The sequence below is a fragment of the Neovison vison genome, chromosome 1, assembly GCF_020171115.1.
Source record: "Neovison vison isolate M4711 chromosome 1, ASM_NN_V1, whole genome shotgun sequence".
NCBI classification, from domain to species: domain Eukaryota; kingdom Metazoa; phylum Chordata; class Mammalia; order Carnivora; family Mustelidae; genus Neogale; species Neogale vison.
This window is the reverse complement of record NC_058091.1, coordinates 131,291,756-131,312,242: the sequence shown is the minus strand read 5'-3', so window position 1 is coordinate 131,312,242 and position 20,487 is coordinate 131,291,756. Positions and strand designations below refer to the sequence as shown.

The 20,487-nt window shown below is 38.6% G+C and overlaps 1 protein-coding gene across 2 annotated transcripts in view; it reads left to right on the top strand.

The window, feature by feature from the left end:
- Window positions 1–20,487, top strand: part of BLOC1S5 (biogenesis of lysosomal organelles complex 1 subunit 5) — a 44,119-nt gene that overhangs the window by 6,450 nt on the left and 17,182 nt on the right. Inside the window, exons 2-3 of one of the 2 annotated variants that reach the window (XM_044258646.1) lie at window positions 146–228; window positions 14,411–14,540. In XM_044258646.1, coding sequence (XP_044114581.1) covers window positions 146–228; window positions 14,411–14,540 — 213 coding nt within the window. The remainder of the gene's footprint in view (window positions 1–145; window positions 229–14,410; window positions 14,541–20,487) is intronic. The other variant, XM_044258657.1, reaches the window with a different exon arrangement.

Sequence of the window (20,487 nt, the reverse complement as noted above, 5' to 3'; positions counted from 1 at the left end):
GGTGAGATTTCCTCTCACTCCAAGTCTAAACTAGATTTTAACCTACATCTATTCATGGGAATTGGGAAGAGCAAAACAAACTAGAGGTCCTAGAGATTGCACCACCCAGTGTGGATTAACTCTGAATTTCATTTTGTCTTTACAGACCTTGGAGAAATTCATTCAAGGCTTTTAGATCACAGACCAGTTATTCAAGGTGAAACCCGTTATTTTGTGAAAGAATTTGAAGTGAGTATTTAAAACTTATTTTGTAAAAATACTGCCCTAGTTATTAGTTGAAATACAGAAGGGGATTTCTCTGATGGAGAAATCTCTGATTTCCATTCGCGTGGTCATAAAACAGGCAAAGGAAAACTCATTCAGAGGCATTACCATTCATGGAAGGAACGTAAGACTAAGCAGCAGGAGACTTGGGTTCAAGTGCTGGTGCCTACTCTGGAGTATTCAATATCTATTGATCTCAGTTTTCTTCTTCTTTAAATGAGATATAGTGAACAAAAGATTTTAAAGACTGATGGGTGTCAGTCTAGATTCCTTCTATATTTTTTTTCTCAGTTTTAGAATCAACACCCACCCAGAGTACTTAGAATAAAACATGAGCCTCATCCTTGGCTGTTCTTAACCAGTTAAGGCCCACTTTCAGTGACCATTTCTTTTGGATATTACTCACAATATCTCCATTCCTTCTGATTTGTGTTCCTGCTTCATCATCCCAGTCAAATCCAGTCTTTACCATGCTGCCAGAGTGCTCTGATGTTACTTCTTTTTTTAAAACCCTTTAATAATATTTGCTGTCTACAGGATGTCCAAGCATCCTTCTCTTGGCCCCTACCTTGTTGGCTTTACCATCTGCCACGCAACATTTCATGCTGTGCTCCAGCAATACTGAAGCACCAGCCTGCCATCCTGTTTCATATTCCTGGTATTCGGCACATGTATAATTGGTTCATTGTGCATTAAACAGTAATGCCCCGAGCTGCTGTCAGATAGATGGTAAATGGTGTTGCACACACAGATTTCATGATGCTGTGTAAGTTGGGGTGCTGTTTTTAAATAAGACCCCAAACAGACAGGAAGTCTAAACCTGCCAAAAGGAAAGAACCTTTTCATAAATCCTTTAAAACTACAGAAAGCCTGTGGCACAGAGCACTCCACTTGAGGGACACATCTGCAGCTCAGATACCATTTCTGGGTTCAACAAGCTTACTTGAAATCTCCATAATACTTGATTCACAGGTTGGGCATAAAGATCAAAGGTATGCACGTGCACCCAATGCATGTGTCTGTGTGTGTGTATTTGAGAATATTACCTAGTATCTGGGAATAAATAACTGCTAGCTCTCTTTATCATCATTACTGTGTGGTGGGATTTGGATAATCTGGCAGGCGAGAATTCTACCACTGAACCACCCATGCTAGATTTGGATAATCTGGCAGGCGAGAATTCTACCACTGAACCACCCATGCTAGATTTGGATAATCTGGGACACACACAATATTATCCGGAAATGATTCCCTTATCATGCTATATGAAGATTATTACCAGTTCCATGGTGAGAAAAAAGTCTGGGCATGGTATGGCTGGATTTTATGTTTAAGAGTCTTCCAAGGCCAAAATCAAGGTATTGGTCAGCATTGTTCTTATTTGAAACTCAGAGTCCAGCTCTTTTCTCTGGAACAGTGAAGTTCCCATTTCCTTATTTAGTCTCAGCCAGGGGCCCCTCGTAACTCCTAGGGGCCACTCACATTCTTGACAGGTGGCCCTTTCTATCTTCAAAGCCATAAATTGGGGACACCTGGTTGGCTCAGTTAGTAGAGGGTGTGACTCCCCACATTGGGTGTACATATTACTTAAACCAGAAAAACAAAAACAAAACCATGAATTAGTCTTGCTCACATGGAGTCCCTCCCTCTCGTGCTTACCAGGAAGAGCCTAGACTCTGTAAAGGAATCACTGATTAAGTCAGGGCCACTGAAGAGAATCTCCCCTTTTTAAAGTCAACTGATTTGGGACCTTAATAAATCTATAGAATATATATATATATATACAGTTGCACCTCAATTAGGGCTTGATTGAATAACTGGGAGTAGGTGTGTGTCCACTGTGCGGTGGGGGTCTTAAGGGCCATCTTAGAATTTTGCCTACCGTAAGCTCTTGTAACTACCTGATATTTTTCTTGTTACTTATTTATTATCTGTCTTCCTTCATTAGAATAGAGGTACCATAAGAGTCAGGACTCTTCATTGTATAGAAATGCCTTATTCTCTGTTGTATTAAAAAATGCCTAAACCAGGCTCAGTCAGTTAAATGTCTGACTCTTGATTTTGGCCCGGGCCATGATCTCAGGGTTGTGAGACCAAGCCCTGTGTCAGGAAGGAGGCTATTTTGAGGAGGGGGAAAAGAACATGGGCCTTGAAGCCTGACATCTTTGGGCTCAAATCCTGCCCTTCCTCCTTACCAGCTAAGATCACCTGCTTTACTAAGGCTTAAGGTGCCTACTTAATAATGGGAGCAGTAATATATACTGTACAGTTCTTGCGAGGATTAAATGGTATGTTATCCTTAAAAAATCCGTGACATAGAGATGTTTGATGAATGTTGTTAACTGTTAGTATTAAGAGAAAGATGGTAGCAAATACAGTCAAATAAAAATGTTCTAATTCAGAATTTGCAATAATTCGAACAAGAATAAGTTCCATTTTAGGGAAAATAGAGATTTGCTAAGCAAATGACATGAGCTTATATTAGAAAAATGTTTACTAGAGAAGGAAATGATCACACCGGGTGTGATAGAAACAAGCTTATTCTTTAAGTGTCTCGAGCACTTGTTTTGTCAAGAACCAGTGGTCAAGACAGAATGTCAGGAACCAGTGCTCTCCTGGTGAAGAAGACAGACCCACCCTTCATGAAGCATTCTCATACTGTCGTTAAAGACTGACCTCTGAAGGACTCAAAAATATCTTGTCAGCTAAGTTTAAGTGGTTCTCTTCAACCAAGTATAACATAACTCCTTTAAATGGTTTTCTTCAATTTTTTTAAAATTTGAGAGAGAGAGCAGCAGAGGGAGGGGGACAAGCAGACCCTTCAGTGAGCTTAGTGCCCTATGTGGAGCCTGATGGGGTGGGGGGAGGCTGATCTCAGGACCCTGAGATCATGACCTGAGCTGAAACCAAGAGTGGGATGCACAACCGTCTAAGCCATCCAGCTGCCCCAAATCCTTTTCTTACTGCATACCTGATCCAGGCTTTTTACATGATAACCTTCCTAGTTGGTCTTCCTGAGGGTTTAGAGTAGTGTGGAAACTTGCCTGTGTATCAGGTTCAACTAACTTTTGTGTATTGTGTTCTGACTTTTCCCTTCAAGTTAGAAGGAAAAAGTTGAAAGCATTTTAGAGGCTTTTGATTTGAATTTATACCTGCATAATTTACAGCTCTTTTGGATCTTGCTGCAGACAAGAACATCCTCTAATTTGCCCCTAGATGGCATGGTTGGGCAGAGAGGAATGGTGAAGTAGAATTATCAGGACTTCTAGAACTTTCATCTCTCTTGCATTCAAATGTAATTCATCTTAAGAAAACCCAGCTAGTATTTCAAACTAAAGTTGTTTATAGTTTTTGTGTTTCAGAAAGTTAATGCGCGGGGGAGCAATCATCTTTTTCTTCACAAAATTTTATTTCTAGAAGAGGGGAACAAGTGCCACATGGTGGCAGCATTACGTAAATTATTGAAGTTCTATCATATTTAAGCTCTCTTTTTGTGCTTGTTAGTATTTCTGGACAGTTGACTATCTTTTCCTGACTTTTTGCAGATCTTTTCTGCATGATTCCATGTCGTTGATTCTGGTGCACAGAGATCTCAGTAGAGCCCTTTCAGTGAGCATTAGTTCAGTAGGGTCTGTGGGTGCAGCATTGTCTGCTGGACCATAATCTTTCTAGCTGCAGGGGAGAGGTCATGGCCTCTCCATGTGGAACTGCTAGTGAGCTTTGCTGGAGTGCTTTTGGGGTATATGGTCCTATACAAATTTCTTTCTTTCTTTCTTTTCTTTCTTCCTTTCTTTCTTCTTTATATTTTAGCTTCATAAGTCTCTTTTTTAATGGAAAAACTTTTGTTATTGAATCGTAGTTGACACACAATTTCAGGTGTACAGCATAGTGGTTCAACAAGTCTATCCATTATGCTGTGCGCCCCACAAGTGTAGCTTCCCTCTGTCATCATACAGTGCTTTCACAGTACCATTAATTATATTCCCTGGGCTGTACCTTTTATCCCCATGACCTGTTTATTCAGTGTGTTAACTGAAGCGTGTGTCTCCCACCCCCCTTCACCCATTTTGCCCATCCCCCCACCTCTTTCCTCTGGTTGCTTATTTCATTTTTAGAAAATTTTATTCTTTGAATGCTTTATTGAATAGTTACTGATTACCTAGTTATATCAGTAAGGAATGTGTTTAGTTACTAGTAACTAAATTAGTAACCTGAAAAATGGTGACTTTTTAATAAGTATTTATTTTTCTCTCAATACCCAGGGCTGGAGTCAACTTTTTCTTCTAACTTTGCCTTCTACGTCCTGGAGTGTTGCTCCTATCCTTACGCTGTGAAGGTGGCTTTGGGAGCTCTAACCATGACATCTGCATTTCATGTAACAAAAAAGAAAGCAGATGGGAAAGAGCAAGCACTCTGTACAGGCACATTTACCACTCCAGATAGGAAGAGAGGAGAATGAATCCAGAAATAATGTTAAGGAGATAGATAAAAATAAATAAGAAACAGTCTATCTCCAGGAAGTTTACAGTCTAGGGGAAAAAAAGGCATATAAACAGTGAGTTTTAATGGTGGAATTATTATAAAATAAGCACAAAGCACTTGAGATCTCAAGAGGAAAAACTCCAGAAGCAACTCCCAGCAGAGGGGGGAGGAAAATTTTCAGGGAGGGGGTGGTGTTTGAGCTAAGAAAGAAAAATGGATGTTAGCCCCTATAGGGGAAAAATAGAGAAAATGATTAAAATTAGAGCCCCCCCCAAAAAAAAAGGATTCAAATAAATATAGTAATTATAGAGTCGGGAGGGATTGTGTCCATGAGTGAATGTGGGTTGGGTTGAATTAATGGAGAGGAAATTCCTTAAAAGGTAGGACAAATGAGAATTTCACATGACATCCTGATCTCTCATTTTTGGTTAGATTATTAGAGTAACTGTCAGATTATTAAATATCAGGATAAAGTCTGTCCCATATAGCACCTGATAGACATATATATACACACATACACACAATATGGTTTTAAATCTTGTGGGACTGATGAGTTTAACAATTGAAAGAAAATTTCTAACATCCTGTCTTATATAACACTATCGTTGAGCCTATTTGTTGTTTAAATAAATGAGGTTACAAACTCCCTTTCTACAATGTAAGACCACCAGTTTGTCTGCTAGAAGAAATAACCTTTTAAATAAGTGCTTGTTTTTTAATTTTTATTGAAGTGTAATTGACAAGTTACATTAGTTGCGGGTCTACAGGTAGTAATGTGTTATACTGTGTTCACCACAGATATAGCTACCATTTTCCCCATACATTGCATTACAGTACCATTGACTATATTCCCAGTGCTGTGTCCTTTATCCCTGAGACTTATCATTCCATAAGTGGAAGCCTGTACTTGTTACCCCCTTCACTCATTTTGCCCATCCCCCCCTCACTCTCCCCTCTGGCAACCATCTCCTTGTTTTCTGTATTTATAGATTTATTTCTGCTCTTTGTATTATTTTTTTAGATTCTACATATATACGGTATTTGTGCTTTTTTTTTTTTTTTGATTGATTAATTTTGGGGGAAGAGGTAGAGGAAGAAGGAGAGAATCTTCAAGCAGTATCTCCAGTGAGCACAGAGCCCCATGCAGTGCTCAGTCTCACCACCCTGAGATCATGACCTGAGCTGAAATCAAAAGTCAGATGCTTAACCAACTGAGCCACCCAGGTGCCCCTGTCCTTTTCTGTCTGACTTATTTCACTGAGCATAGTATCTGCTAAGTTCATCCATGTTGTTGCAGATGGCAAGATCTCATCTCTTTTTATGGCTGAGTAATAGTCCAGAGTGTGTGTGTGTGTGTGTGTGTGTATGCACACACGTGCACATCTCACACCTTCTGTATCTATTCATCTATTAATGGACACTTCTGTTGTTTCCATATCTTGGCTATTGTAAATAATGCTGCAGTAAACATAGGGGTGCCTGTGTCTTCAAAAATGGTGTTTTCATTTTCTTTTGGTAAATGCCCAGTAGTAGATTCTATTTTAATTTTTTTTTTAAAGATTTTATTTATTTATTTGGCAGAGAGAGACACAGCAAGAGAGGGAACAGAAGCAGGGGAAGTGGGAGAGGGAGAAGCAGGCTGCCTGCCAAGCAGGGAGCCCGATGCGGGGCTCAATCCTAGGACCCCGAGATCATGACCTGAGCCTAAGGCAGACGCCCAACAACTGAGCCACCCAAGCACCCCTCTATTTTTAATTTTTTGATGAACCTCCATACTGTTTTCCACAGTACCAGTTTGCATTCCCACCAACATTACACAAGGATTCCTTTTTCCATATCCTTGACAACACTTGGTGTTTCTTGTCTTCTTGGTTCTAGCCATTCTGATAGGTGTGAAGTGATATCTCATTATCGTTTTAATTTGCATCTCCCTGATGGTGAGTGATGTTGAGCATCTTTTCATGTGTCTATTGGCTGTCTGTATGTCTTCTTAAAAAAAAAAGTCTGTTCAGGTCCTCTGCCCATGTTTTATTTGGATTATTTGGTTTTGGTGTTGAATTATATGAGTTCTTTATGTATTTTGGATAGTAATCCCTTATCAGATATATCATTTGCAAATGTCTTCTCCCATTCAGTAGGTTGTCTTTTCAGTTTATTGGTAAGTTTCCTTTGCTGTGCAGAAGCTTTTTACTTTGGTGTAATCCTATAGCTTCTTTTTGCTTTTGTTGCTTTCGCCTAAGGCCGATATTACAGAGATCATTGCCTGTGTTTTCTGATAGGATTTTTATGGTTTCAGACCCCACATTTAGGTCTTCAATCCATTTTGAGTTTATTTTTGTGTACAGTGTCAGAAAGTGGTCCAGTTTTATTCTTTTGAATGTGGCTATAGTTTTCCCAGCACCATTATTGAAGAGACTATCTTTCTGTCATTGTATTTTCTTGCCTCATTTGTCATAGCTTAATTGAGCATATAAACGTGGGTTTATTTCTGGGCTCTCCGTTCTGTTCCATTGACCTATGTGTGATTTTTGTACCAGTTCTGTGTACTGTTTTGATTACTACAACTTTGTAGTATATCTTGAAACCTGGGATTATGATACCTCTAGCTTTGTTTTTCTTTCTCAAGACTGTGTTGGCTATTCAGGTTCTTTTGTGGGTCCTTGAAAATTTCAGTATTATTTGTTCTATTTCTGAAATACGCTATTGGTGTTTTGATAGGGATTCTTAACTTTATATTTTATTTTAACTTTGATAGTGTTTCTTAACTTTAGTACATCATGGTGTTCTTGGAGAATTTTTTTCTTCCAGAAGAATATGTAGAGGACATATTTACCCAATTTGAGTACAATTTCAAAGGCATTCTGGAATCCCAGAGCCCATCCATTGACCCTAGAGTAAGACCTATACTTTGAATAGAACTACAGAACTCCCGTTTCTGCTTTTCATTGTCCTTGTGTTTGAATTGAGAACCACTTTTTTGTATCTTGGTAGAGAAAAAATGTACTGTAAGGAATGCAAAAATCTCTATAGTCTTGATTCATTCAGATTCCAGTGCCATCGAGAGCAAGGTGGCAGCAGCTTTGACATAATTGGTCTGATTTTTCGCTTCAGTCTGTCTATAGAGATGGAGCAGCTAGGATAGCAAAACCAAGCAACATCTGTAATAAAACCAGGGGACAAGATAATCCCCTAATACCAGAAGACCAAATCACCAACAGCTAAAAGGTTTCTGTGGAATCAGAAACAGAAGGAAGACATGGAAGAACGCCTGAGGGTCCTGTGAAGTGTTGAATGCTAGAAAACCTCAAAATTACTATGAGGAATGCTTGAAGGGCCATTCTGAGGAAAAAGTAGAACCTTCGGAGGGGACTTCACAGGCTCTAATTTCTGAGTGAGTGGTAACAGACCGCAGGAAAGTCTTTAGGCTGAAGCCACCTATGAGCTTGAAACTCACAAACCAAAACACCCTTCTAGAACAAGGCCTTGCACCCAGAGAAACTATAGGAGATTGAATACTTTGTGAAACAGCAGGAAAAGGGATTCTAGAACTTCCAAATTTGAAAGGCTGTCCTGACCACCCTTCCCTTCTAAAAACAGAGGATAACTAATTTCACTTAAAAGTAAGCAGGAGTCAAATCCCATAACAGTAATGTCCTTTAAGGCAATGAAGTATGACCACAAAAAAAGATGCCCTAATACTTAAAATGAGCTTGGGAAGCATAAGAAAATTATTAGAAGTGAGGAAAAAATGGTATAAATCAGAATCAGAAAAACTAAAAATTGATTGGCTAAAACAGAAATGGAAAAAAAAGCTAAAGTGAAAAATTCAGGAAAAAGAAATTTTAAAAATTATTTCAGGAATGAAAACTAAACTAGAAGGAACTTAGGAGTGAATAAACACAGTGGATAGTCCTTGTTTGAAATTTAAGACATAGTGAAAGAGATAAGAATTCAAGAGAAAGGAGTAGTTTCTGATAGTAAATACAGCAGATGCAATACAGTGTATGTCTGATAATCAGCCCCTACAGAAGAAAGCCAAAGTGATATAATAGAACAAATGTGAAAACTAAAATTCAAGAATGCTTTCTTGAAATAAAATACTAGTGAAATTTTATGGAAGGGCACACTGCTGTCAGGGAAAATTAACCCAGAAGGGCCTATAGTGAGAAATTTTATCTATCTGTTGGATTTCATAGAAAAAATTTTTTCTTTGGGGTATAGACAAAATGGGGAATAAGACCTGATTGTTAACAGACTTACCTGTCTTACGCTAGAAGACAATGGATTTGAACAGCCGGGGATTTTATGTCTAGCCTAACTGACCCTGAGCTATAGGGACCACAGGTCCACTGTTGCTGGGTCATGCTGGACTCTGCAAATATTGTTCAAATGAGCCTTTCCTGAAGAACCTATTATCTAATTTACAGAGTGAGTTTCAGATGACCTAAGTAGTTGGTAAGACTTCTACCTAACAATAGCTGGTAAGCATTAAATACATATTTACTTACAAAACGGAGACTGAATGGTAGTTGTAAGGGAGAGAGCATATAGCGCAGTGGCTGCTTTCTGATGGTGCAGATGCGGTCTGGCAGAAAGTGGAGGCCCAGGGAAGTGTGTATGAAAAGTAGGATATCGTCTCTTGTTGCCTTATAAATATTAACTGGGAGTAAAAGGACATTGTTTCACGTTGGATCCTGAAGGACTGTGAAAGCTAGAGAAGGAGGTGATCCTAATATTAATACTGCTTATAGTGGGGAGCTAGTAGACAGTGACCAAAAAAGTGGAGCCCAAGGGTATTATATGAAGTATTAATATAAACACAACCGTGAGAACAAAAATGCTGAGTTCTTCTCAATAGTGAAAGAGATGCCAAAAGAGAGAGAGAGAACAAATAGATCACATGACCACACAGAAAAAGATTATGTATGTTGTGTATGTGCGTTTATGAGTTTCCCTCAGAGTGACCTAAGAATGGTCCGTTCCATTTAAGAAGGAAGGAATTGGAAATATATATATACTTGCACATACATATGAATAAATACGATGGGGAGAATAAAGGCAAAAGAAAGAATATTAAATTTACTTACAACTTACAGCCCATTGACAAATCTTTAAGATAGACAGAGTGACCTTCTTCTCAGAGTTCAAATGCCTCTGTGTTTATGCTGTGCTAAGAGCAAAATGCAGCCTTAGCTTAATACCGGCCCGACCTCCAGGATTCTTTCAGTCTTCTTTAACATGCGAAAATTGCTTTGGAAACTTCCTTTTCTCTACCCCATATCTCTTTATATTTTAGCAATAGTCCTCCAAGCATGTGGCCCCCTGGTAAACGTCTGAAGGGTCACATGACTAAGGGTTTACGGAACAGTAGCAAATGACCCTAACCTCATAACAGCAAGTCCCTCAAGGTCCTGGAAACCTTGCTTCCAAATTCCTTAAAGGAAGATGCCTGTGGCCATACCCCCCTGAACATGCCTGATCTCAAATTCCTTAGAGGCTTATACTGTCCCAAATCAATCATCCTCACAACCCCAAGTGCAGCCGTTTCTGCCCACGGGTCCTGTCCCCAGGCTTTAAGAAAACCACCTTTTTGCCCTGAAGACACCTCAAGAATTCTTTCTTGACCATTCACTCCAAACTCCAGCATTTTTACATCAAATACATCCACATCCACATACATGCCTGTGTGTGTATATGGGTATATACACATATGTATGTGGATGTATATCCACATACTTAAGACAGTGGTAAGGATAAAGTTTTTAAAATAGTTACCTATGGAGAGAGTTAGGAAGGAATACAGTGCAAAGGACATGGATAGAAGCTAGACTTTTTTGAATGTATATATATATTTTTATAGATGTAATTTTGGAGACATGTAAGTATTTTACATAAAAAATTAAGTTTTAAGGAACAGATCCTAAAAATCAAGCAAAGCGTCAAAAAACAAACCAGTGTTTCTGGATGGTCGCCTTGGCATGCAGAGAGCAATTCTGTTGCAAGTATCTTTGAAACACGGTAGTTTGATGGTACGTTCTTAATGGAAGATCCCTTCAGAACAGCAGCAGCAACAGCAAACCAACCCTTAAGCTGCTTGCAGTAATCATTTTGTTGAAGCTAGTATCTTCATTGTCATTTGAGTGAAGTGGTGATAAAGCCAATGCTTAGTTCTGTTGGTGTTTTCGAGAACTGCAAAGAAACGGGTAACAGAACAGTAATTAAAAACCTTATTCTTAATTCGTGAGTATAAACTTAAAATGTATCTTTTAAAAGCACATAACCTATTTTGTAGCCTTGTCCACTGAAAGCCCTAAAAATAATGGCAGACCCAGTAGCAGTGACCGCCCCTAGTGTTCATTCTCAAGTACTATTCCTAAATATTAGTGATGTTTAGAGACCTGCTGATTCCAAGTCTGAGTCCAGAAATCTACAAGGTGAGCCTGGAGCACCCAATTGTATCAGAAAGCAAAGCAGCTACTGAAGAACATACAATTTTTTTTTTAAGATCTTATTTATTTATTAGACAGAGATCACAAGTAGGCAGAGAGAGAGGGGGAAGCAGGCTCCTGCCCAGCAGAGAGCCCAATGCGGGGCTCCATCCCAGGACTCTGGGACCACGACCGGAGCCGAAGTTAGAGGCCTTAACCCACTGAGCCAGCCAGGCTCCCCAAAAACATACAATTTTGTCTCAAGCATTGCAGAGCCCACTTGACTGGGCTCCCACGGGACAAAGATAGGAGAGTTTGAGCACCAGTAAGGAAAAATACTGTAGTGGCTTGAAAACTTCAAATATGTTAATTCCATGAGTCATAGGAATGTGTAGAAACAAACAGAAACCTTTAAAGAATACTAGGGAACCAAATCATTATTTTTAACTGTTAAATAAGAGGAAATAATCAAGTGCTTTATTTTGCCGTTCACATGTAAGCATTCCTAAGAGTAACTAAATAGTTGAGAGGAAATTTTTTTTTCCCAGAAGTATTCCTGCTGATAAACGAAGACGGAATGCTACCAACATCCTGCTGAAAGTACACAGCCCACCTCTGAAATACTCTTGCAAACAGAAAAACAAAACCCTGAATCTGATCAAGCCTCTAGTTCTAACTACTAATTTACAGGAAAGAGAACAGACAAAGGGATATGTTAAATTACACCACAGGGGTTCATTCAGCCAAATAACAGACTGTGGGAAACTGCAGAACAGATGACTCACTTTTTTTTTTTCCAACAAATTGCAAAGAAAAAGTGATGGAGGGGAAATCTGTAGATTAAAAGAAGATTTAAGAAACATATTAATCAGTTGCAATATATAAGTTTTACTTTGATTTTGGTTTAAATGGGGATAAAAAAGAACATTAATGAGACACTTGAGGAAATGGGAATACCACCTTGATATTTAATAGTATTAAAGAATTATTATTGAGCACGTGTGTGTGTGTGTGTGTGTGTGTGTGGAGAGAAGGGACAGAGAGGTGGTCTTACTCTATTTTTTTAAACATTTTTTAAAAAAGATTTTATTTATATAAGAGAGAGAAAATGAGAGAGAGAGAGCATGAGAAGAGGGAGGGTCAGAGGAAGAAGCAGACTCCCTGACAAGCAGGGAGCCCAGTGCAGAACTCGATCCCAGAACTCCAGGATCATGACCTGAGCCAAAGGTAGTCCCTTAATCAACTGAGCCACCCAGGCGCCCCTGTACTTCTTTTTCTTTTCTTTTCTTTTCTTTTTTTTTTTTTTTTTTTTTACAGAGGAGTCTTTGTCTTTTAAAGATGTTGAAATGATGTACTGTTTGGGATTTGTTTCAAAAGAATCTAGAATTGTGGGCAGGAGAAGGTATGCATTGTTACAGAGGGAACAAAAAAAAAGCCAGGAGTTGAGAACTGTTGATTGGTGATAAGTACAGGATTCACTTTTGATTCTTTCTCAACCTTTGTATAACTTTTTCATTTTTACTGTGGAAAAATTAGTAAAAATCTGGCCATAGCTGCTCCGTAGCGGCTCAAAACAAAATGAAGAAAAAGAGCTAAGAGTGGCTCAGAACAAAATAAAAACCTCAGCAATACAATTAACTTATTATTTCCCTACAATCAAGTTTACTACCCTTCTTTTTTAAATGAACTTTTTATTTTGTATTAATTTTAAACTGACAGTGAAGTTACGAAGGTAGTATAAATAGTTCTCATATATCCCTCACTCAATTTCTCTCCCTACTAATATCTTATATAATGGGTAAAAAACTAAGAAACTAACATTGATACATTACTATTGATGAAACACTAGGCTTTATTTGGGTTTCATCAGTTTTTCCATTACGGTCCTCTTTTTATTCTGGAACCCAATCCAGGGTACCACATTGCATTTACTCGACTGTCTTTTTCATCTTCTTCGGTCTGTGACCGTTATCTTTCTTTGTTTTTCATGACTTTTACAGTCTTGAATTCTGGCCAGTAGCCTGTAGAATGTCTTCCAATCTGGGTTTGTCTGATGTTTTTCTTAAGATTAGACTGGGTTATGGGTTTTGGGGAAGTGCCCTTGTCACATTACGTCAGAGGGTACATGTTATCACCATGACATCACTGATGATGTCAGCCTTCATTGTCTTTACTGTGAAGTCAGTATTTTTTGCTTTCCCTACTGTGTTCTTTGGAAGCAAGTCATTAAGTCTGGCCTACCCTCAAGTGATGGTGATGGGGGGTGGTGTTAAAGTCGCTTTCTGAAGAGGGGGTGTGCCTGTGGTCCTCAAGGCCACATCCAGGTTCAGTAACTGACAATAAGCCTTAGCGTATGGTCATACTGGTGGGTAGGCTTTAATACGGCAGAAGGATACAGAGCAGAATCAGCAAAGGGAACAGGTGCATGACCTAGATTTTGGAGGAAACCAGGCAGAAGTTTCCAAGAGTCTTCAGTGGAGTCACACTGGATGTGCGGCATTTCCGCAGCAATGAGCTGTGACAACACAGGTGAAATGCCTACTGGAGAAACTCACCGGAGTCTAGGAGTCCAGGGGTTTTATTGGCAATTGGTCAGGTAGGCAGTCTGTGCCTGGCATATGTCAGAATTCCAGAGTCCCAGAAGAAAAGATGTGTCTTATCATTTATTGAAAGTTTTATACTAGTGCAGGGAACTATTTACTGGGCCAGTTCCCAGACCCTGGCCAAAGGCCAACCTTGTAAGCAGGCCTTTCTAAAGAGAATGGTCAATGTTAACTCTTTTCTGTATAGAGAAGTATCTACATGTTGTTACCTTTACTGCACATTTTTGAGAAAAATGGAATGAGATTTTAAAACAGCATAGTAATGGGAGCTATTATTATGTGTTTGATGTAAGAAGAGCAAAATTAAAATTAGATCAAGGGTGTCTAGTTTCTGTTCTGTACGGAATGAAGTATGTGGCAGTCTAGGCCTCTTTCTGTTCATTTAGTGTTTCTCCTGCCCAGTTTTAAACATTGCTATAAAAATATTACTCATATTGCAACTTTTGAAGCATTTCAAATAAAAAAAAATGCCTCCAGGTTGTGACCTCATTTATTGCCAAATAATTGGAAGAAAGCTGTGTAAATTTCATTAATAAGTAATGGCATAACAACCAAAACCTGCTGGAAATCCCAGAAAGTAATTACTGAGATTTAAGACACAGTACGTATTAGTAATTTACTTTCTTTTAATAGGAAAAACGTGGTCTTCGAGAAATGCGAGTTCTTGAAAATTTGAAGAATATGATCCATGAAACAAACGAACATACTCTTCCCAAATGTAGAGAAATCATGCAGGACAACTTAAACCATGTTCTCCAGAGATGTAAGCCAGCGTTGTTGTTGTTCTGTTTTGTTTTTAATATATATATTGTTTTATTTCAAATGAATGCTATGCCAAAATGTATTTCCTTCAATATTTTGATAGTAGCTAGAGAGAGAATTCTTAACCAAAACGTACAAATTGGAAGCCCTGCCACAGAGAACATTGATTATCTCATGATTCATGTGCGTTGCTGTTGACAATGAGAACCTCGATCTCCAAAGTGAGATGTGTGCATCTGGGGTGCACAAGACAATCAGTCCTTTTAGGATGTGAGACTATTGGAACACATTTTACCTTTTTTGTTTTTTTAATTATCCTTAAGAAGTTTGATAATTAGGAGCTAGGCTATGAAATGAAGCTTCTTTTTCAAACAGAATACTAGAGTTTTTAACTTAAAAAAAAATCCTGTCATAAATATTTGTATCTTATAACATTTTTCATTGAGCAAAATGTTATACTTTGGAGAGATAATCAAAAAGAATCCTTATTGGGGCGCCTGGGTCGCTCAGTGGGTTAAAGCCTCTGCCTCCAGCTCAGGTCATGATCCCAGGGTTCTGGGATCGAGCCCTACATCGGGCTCTCTGCTCAGCAGGGAGCCTCCTTCCCTTCCTCTCTCTCTGCCTGCCTCTCTGCCTGCTTGTGATCTCTGTCTGTCAAATAAATAAAATCTTTTTTTAAAAAAAAAAGAATCCTTATTAAACATACCAAGTAATGACATAAAATTAAAGTTTTATTCATAACTGCTTTTACTCAAGGCTTCTCCTTAGATCTATATTAACAGTATTCAGCCTGTCCAGAGATAGATAATACTGGTAACTGAAAAAATACCTTTCTGGGGAATAAGAAAGAAAAAAAAAACCCAAAAACTAGCCAGTAATATAATGATCTATGAAGGAAAGCTGCAGGGAGATTTGGTTGATAACTGAAAGCAAGTCTTTGTATTCAAATCCAGGTTAGTCTTATGTAGTCTGATGCCTTTAGGAGCTTGGAGACAGTGAACACCCCGAGATTACATTTGGTTTCTTTGAGTGGAGTAGTAGAACGTCTAAAATTGACTGTAGGCTTTTGCATTTTACTTCAGATGTCCCGTGTTTGTACTGTCATTTCCTTAACCCTGACAGTCATTCTAGATGGTATACTAACAGTAAAACTTGAATTATTATTAATGAGAATACTTATGAATGCATTTGAGATGTGCTTGTAACTTGCCTTTTCTACACTTTGAGTATATAAAAATAAATTGGGTTAAACTTGGTAAAAGTCTATGAGTTTTATGAAACCATGCAAGCAAGTTTATATGGAATATACTGGAATATATTCCAACCTAAGTAGCACTTTACAAGCCAAGGGATGAGTTAGGTTTTGTTTTGTGCCTCTTAACACAACTGCCACATTTATCTCTTGCTGTGGGCTCAGAATTCTGCAAGTGTGGCCTTAAGCTGGTGGTCCCACGTGTTGCACAGAACTAAGGAACTGTGGAGCAGCAAGGTGTAGACGTCTTGAATTACTGGAATGTAGAACTATGACGGAATCGTCAGCTTGGAAGTATTTCTGCTTTGGGCTGGGTAGCCACCCACCTTGCAGAGTGTCTCCAGATTTGGTGACCAGAAGCTTTAGAACAAAAACTGACCCATGGCTCCTTAAAAATCACAAAAAGTAAATGGGAGCTCTAGGAGGATAGGGAAAAAGCAGCCCCTCAAGTCATCAAGATGCAGCCTTTATGTTATTTTAAGTGTTCTTTACTATAAAAGAGAGTAGTTACTAAAGAGCAAAGAAAAAAATTAGAAAAGCAAAAAAATTATTTAAAAAACACTCAGAAATTAAAGTCACATTGTTATTATTTCTGCATTAATTAATGCCTTGAGAGTTGGAGGCCACTTTCCCCTCCTGCCTCTCTTCCCCAACCCATCACTTGAAAATTTTAACTTTATCAAGGTTTGCAGTATTTGATTTCTGTCCTACACTTCCAGTGCTACCGATTGTTTATTTAGTCGTAGACTGTTCAGTTCCTTCTGATTTATTGATTAGATCTGTAATTATATTGTGATAGTTCTCACTTTGTTTCCTTAGTACTGTGATTTCATTTTTCATTTCATGCAGTGTGTTTGCTCTCTTTTAATGAGTTCATATTGTTATTTTGTATAACAAAGTACCTGTGGAAAGTTGTATTAGGTTTTCTTTTCCGAATAGGTGCTTCGTCTGTCTTATCTGTCTCTCACATGTTACGTGGTTTCTCTCCCCCTCCACCAAATCTGTTTCCGTACAAATGTAAGCATATTAGAGTTCTAAGAGTTTTGTCAACTCATTTTCTTTTTCTAACTTTTGGGGGATGAAGTAATTAAAGTGGGATTAGGAGTCTCAGTTCTTGGCTGCCATATTTGAGTTTACAATATACAGCTATAATTCACCCCTGTTCGGTAAATGATGGAATTTTTTACCTTTTGTTTTTCTTAACTTTTTATTTATCTTGTGAGTTAGGTGGGGGACTAAGTTTGCCTCGTTTTGCTTCAGTCTGTCTCTATCTAGAAATCTTTAGGAATTCAGCAGTTTAAAATACTAACCAATTATTTATAGCACTTTACCAGTTAGAATTTTCAGCGGTATTTTCTGCTTAACTGACGGCCTCCGCTCCCCATCTTCTTCCTCTTCTCCCTTTTCCATTCTCCCTCCCATTCATCCCCTCACATGTATCTTACTAACATATTTTCTTGGCTTCACTTTGAGACCGTGACCAGAACCTAACCATCCTCATCATGTCCCTAACTACCACCACCCTGGTCTAAGCCACAATGACGACCTCTCACCTAGATTGTTCCAGTAGTCACATAACTCATGTCTTTCTTCCCTGTTATCTGTTCTCCACATAGAGCGTGAGTGATCTTTTTAAAATGTGACTTGGCTCCTGTCATTACTATATCAGGATCTCCTCACCTTGCTTAGAGAAAAGCCAAAATCCTTAGAGTGGCCTGGACATTTCTACATGATTGGACCCACTCTGACTTTAATTTTCTTCCATTTTCTTTTCCCACACATCACTGTAGCTACTCTGGCCTCCTTATTCTTCTCCTAGTATGTGCAAATGTGCTCCCACTTCAGTGTTCCCTCTGGAATACTCTTGTCAGATTTTTGTACATTTTCGTTTCCTGTGGATCTCCGCTCAAGTGTCCACAGTGAGACCCTCCTAGCTCCTCTGTAACAACGTCGTCCGTCACTCTGGCATTCTCTGTCCTCTTTACCGGGCTTTGTTTTTCTCCGGAATATCCACCACGACCTAACGTGCTTAGTATTTAACTATATGTTGTCTGTCTCCCCAACTAACACATAAGTTCCGTGAGCTCAGAGACTGTTCTCTGCAGTACCCCGACACCTAAAACAGTGACACATTGTAGTTATGAAGTAATTGTGTTCATTGAAATGAATGAATAAGAATTCAGCCAACATCTTCTGCTACCAAACCAAAATTATTTGCTTATGTATGTATTTGAAGTTTACATACACACACCTTGATAGAAGGTATTTGCTTCTCTTGTGTGAGGACAGTCGGGATGTTGTTAACTGTTGTCTGTGGCACAATTACTGTATGTGGTGCTAATTTCAAAAGATCTTTTGGTTGAAAGAAAATAATCTTACAAATTCTCGATGCTTTAAAATCAGTACGGTCTCCTAAAACACTGAGACAACAGGGGAAACAGCTTCCTACTGAATTAGGTATAACCAGTAAGTGATATGGAGGTGATGGGAAGGTTTGCATAATGGGCCTTTTCCCCTTGGGACCTCTAATCATGAAGAAGGAATGTTTGGTATAGTCACGTGATTTTTCTTGTATTTTAGAAAAGCATATTTCATGAAATTAGAAAGTAAGCCTTTATTATTGTGTGGCTAAAGAATTAAAAAATCCGTTACTTCAAAGGGACTGAAATTTCTAAAAATGATCATTCTGTCTGAGACCAAAGACAGTTCCTATAAGGAACAAACGTTTGCCTCTGTCTGATGTGTTCTAGTTAAAATTTTAAAGAACATAACAAATGACAGAATAGTGTTACGGTCTTGTAACTCTTCCTTTACATTAAACCCAGAATGATTGGAAAATGAAGAAGCACCCAAAGACCACAAAATGGATTTTTTAAAAAAGTTATGTTTGGAATCGGGGGGAAAAAATCCAATCAGGAAATGATAGAACCACTGCTTGGGAAAAATGATGTAATATTAATATGCCATAGAAAGAAGGCAGATCTAATCAGCTCCCATTTTGTTTTGTTTTCATCTTTTCTTTTAGAAAAAACAATGATTGGGAACATAATTTTCAGTCCTAAAATACTGTCTTTGATATAACTAAAATAAATGGTTACTGATAAAAACATTACTTTTGAAAAGCGGAGTCCTCCTCTTTTATCATATTCTCACAGGGAGGGACCTAACATTTTTTGAAAGGGAAATCACAGTCCCTCCCTGTTATGGAACTTGTGAGCTATTTGGGGCTAGGTTTGAGTAGGATAGGAAGGCAGAATTGTAAAATACTAGGCAAACCTCTGTTTAAGCAATTGCAAAATAAAGTAGTGAGATACATACCTACCTGGTAAAGGGATTTCAAATAAGAGAAAATCCTTATAGGGAAAGGATTAATCTGAAAGGTCCTTATTATGAAAGCTGTCAACCTTGAACTGTTCTTTAAAGACGAGTAAAACATTTTCATTAGAAGAAAAGAGTAAGGAAAGTCTTTTCAGTAGGGATAGTACAGCAAGAAGAAAAATAGTGGTAACAACACTGCTTAACTACTTAACACTGTGCGAAGAACTGTTCTCAGTGGCATTAATATGACAGTTATTATTTTTGAGTCTAGTAGCTACTATATTATCTCATTTAATGTCAATCCCAAAGTCCTCTTATTAGTTGTTAGGTTTAATTTACAGATGAGGAACGAAGGTGCTAAGGCATTAGGAACAGCAGCGGTCACAGCACCTGGCACGTGGTAAATGCTCATTCAGTGTTAGACAAGTAAATCAATGAGCAAGCAGGCATGCCAAGTTATGTGACTAAGTGCTCAACTCCAGTTTTGACTATGGCTTGCTATTAATTAACCTAAATGCGAAACAGTGAAATAAGTGAAAACGTTTGTGGACAGAAACACAGTGGATCGAGTAAATGAAGAGGGCGGAAAACCTGTTGGATGAAGACAGTTTCCTTGATGAGATCATGAGAGAAGAGTGTTGAGAGTATGAGCCAAGTCCTTAGAGGCAGGGGTCTGATTTTATTTTATTTATTTATTTGTCAGAGAGAGTTAGCACAGGCAGACAGAGAGGCAGGCAGAGGCAGAGGGAGAAGCAGGCTCCCTGCTGAGCAAGGAGCCCTACGTGGGACTCGATCCCAGGACGCTGGGATCATGACCTGAGCTGAAGGCAGCCACTTAACCAACTGAGCCACCCAGGCGTCCCAGGGGTCTGATTTTAAATCCTGCTTTCGGTACTTACTAGTTGTATTACCCCCTCTTTGTACCTCAGTATTTTTACAGATGCCAGAAATCTGTAAAATGGGACAGTGATCCTCTCCTAGTAGGAAAGTGAGTTTCAGAAGAATAGTACATGGGAAGTACTTGCATAGGTCTGGGCACATAGTAGTACTTATTAATAAATCTAATAATTACTACTAATAGTTGTGGTCCCTTGGAAAGGGAAATCACTCAGTGAAAACAGAAATTTGAATGTGGTGGTGGCAGTGAGGGTGAATTAACAGATAAGAGAGGAAAAGCAAGAACAGAAAGTTGTGGAAGCATTGTAAGTATCAGGTACTGCCTGCAAGAGAGAAGTTCGTATGTATGAGTAAAGGGGGCAGAGAGGGTGAACAAATCAAAGAGACACTGTAGAGACAGACTATAATGATAAATTTATCAGGCATTTTATATCTTTTTAGAGAATTCTGTAGTTACTGTTGACAACTTGTCATTGGAATT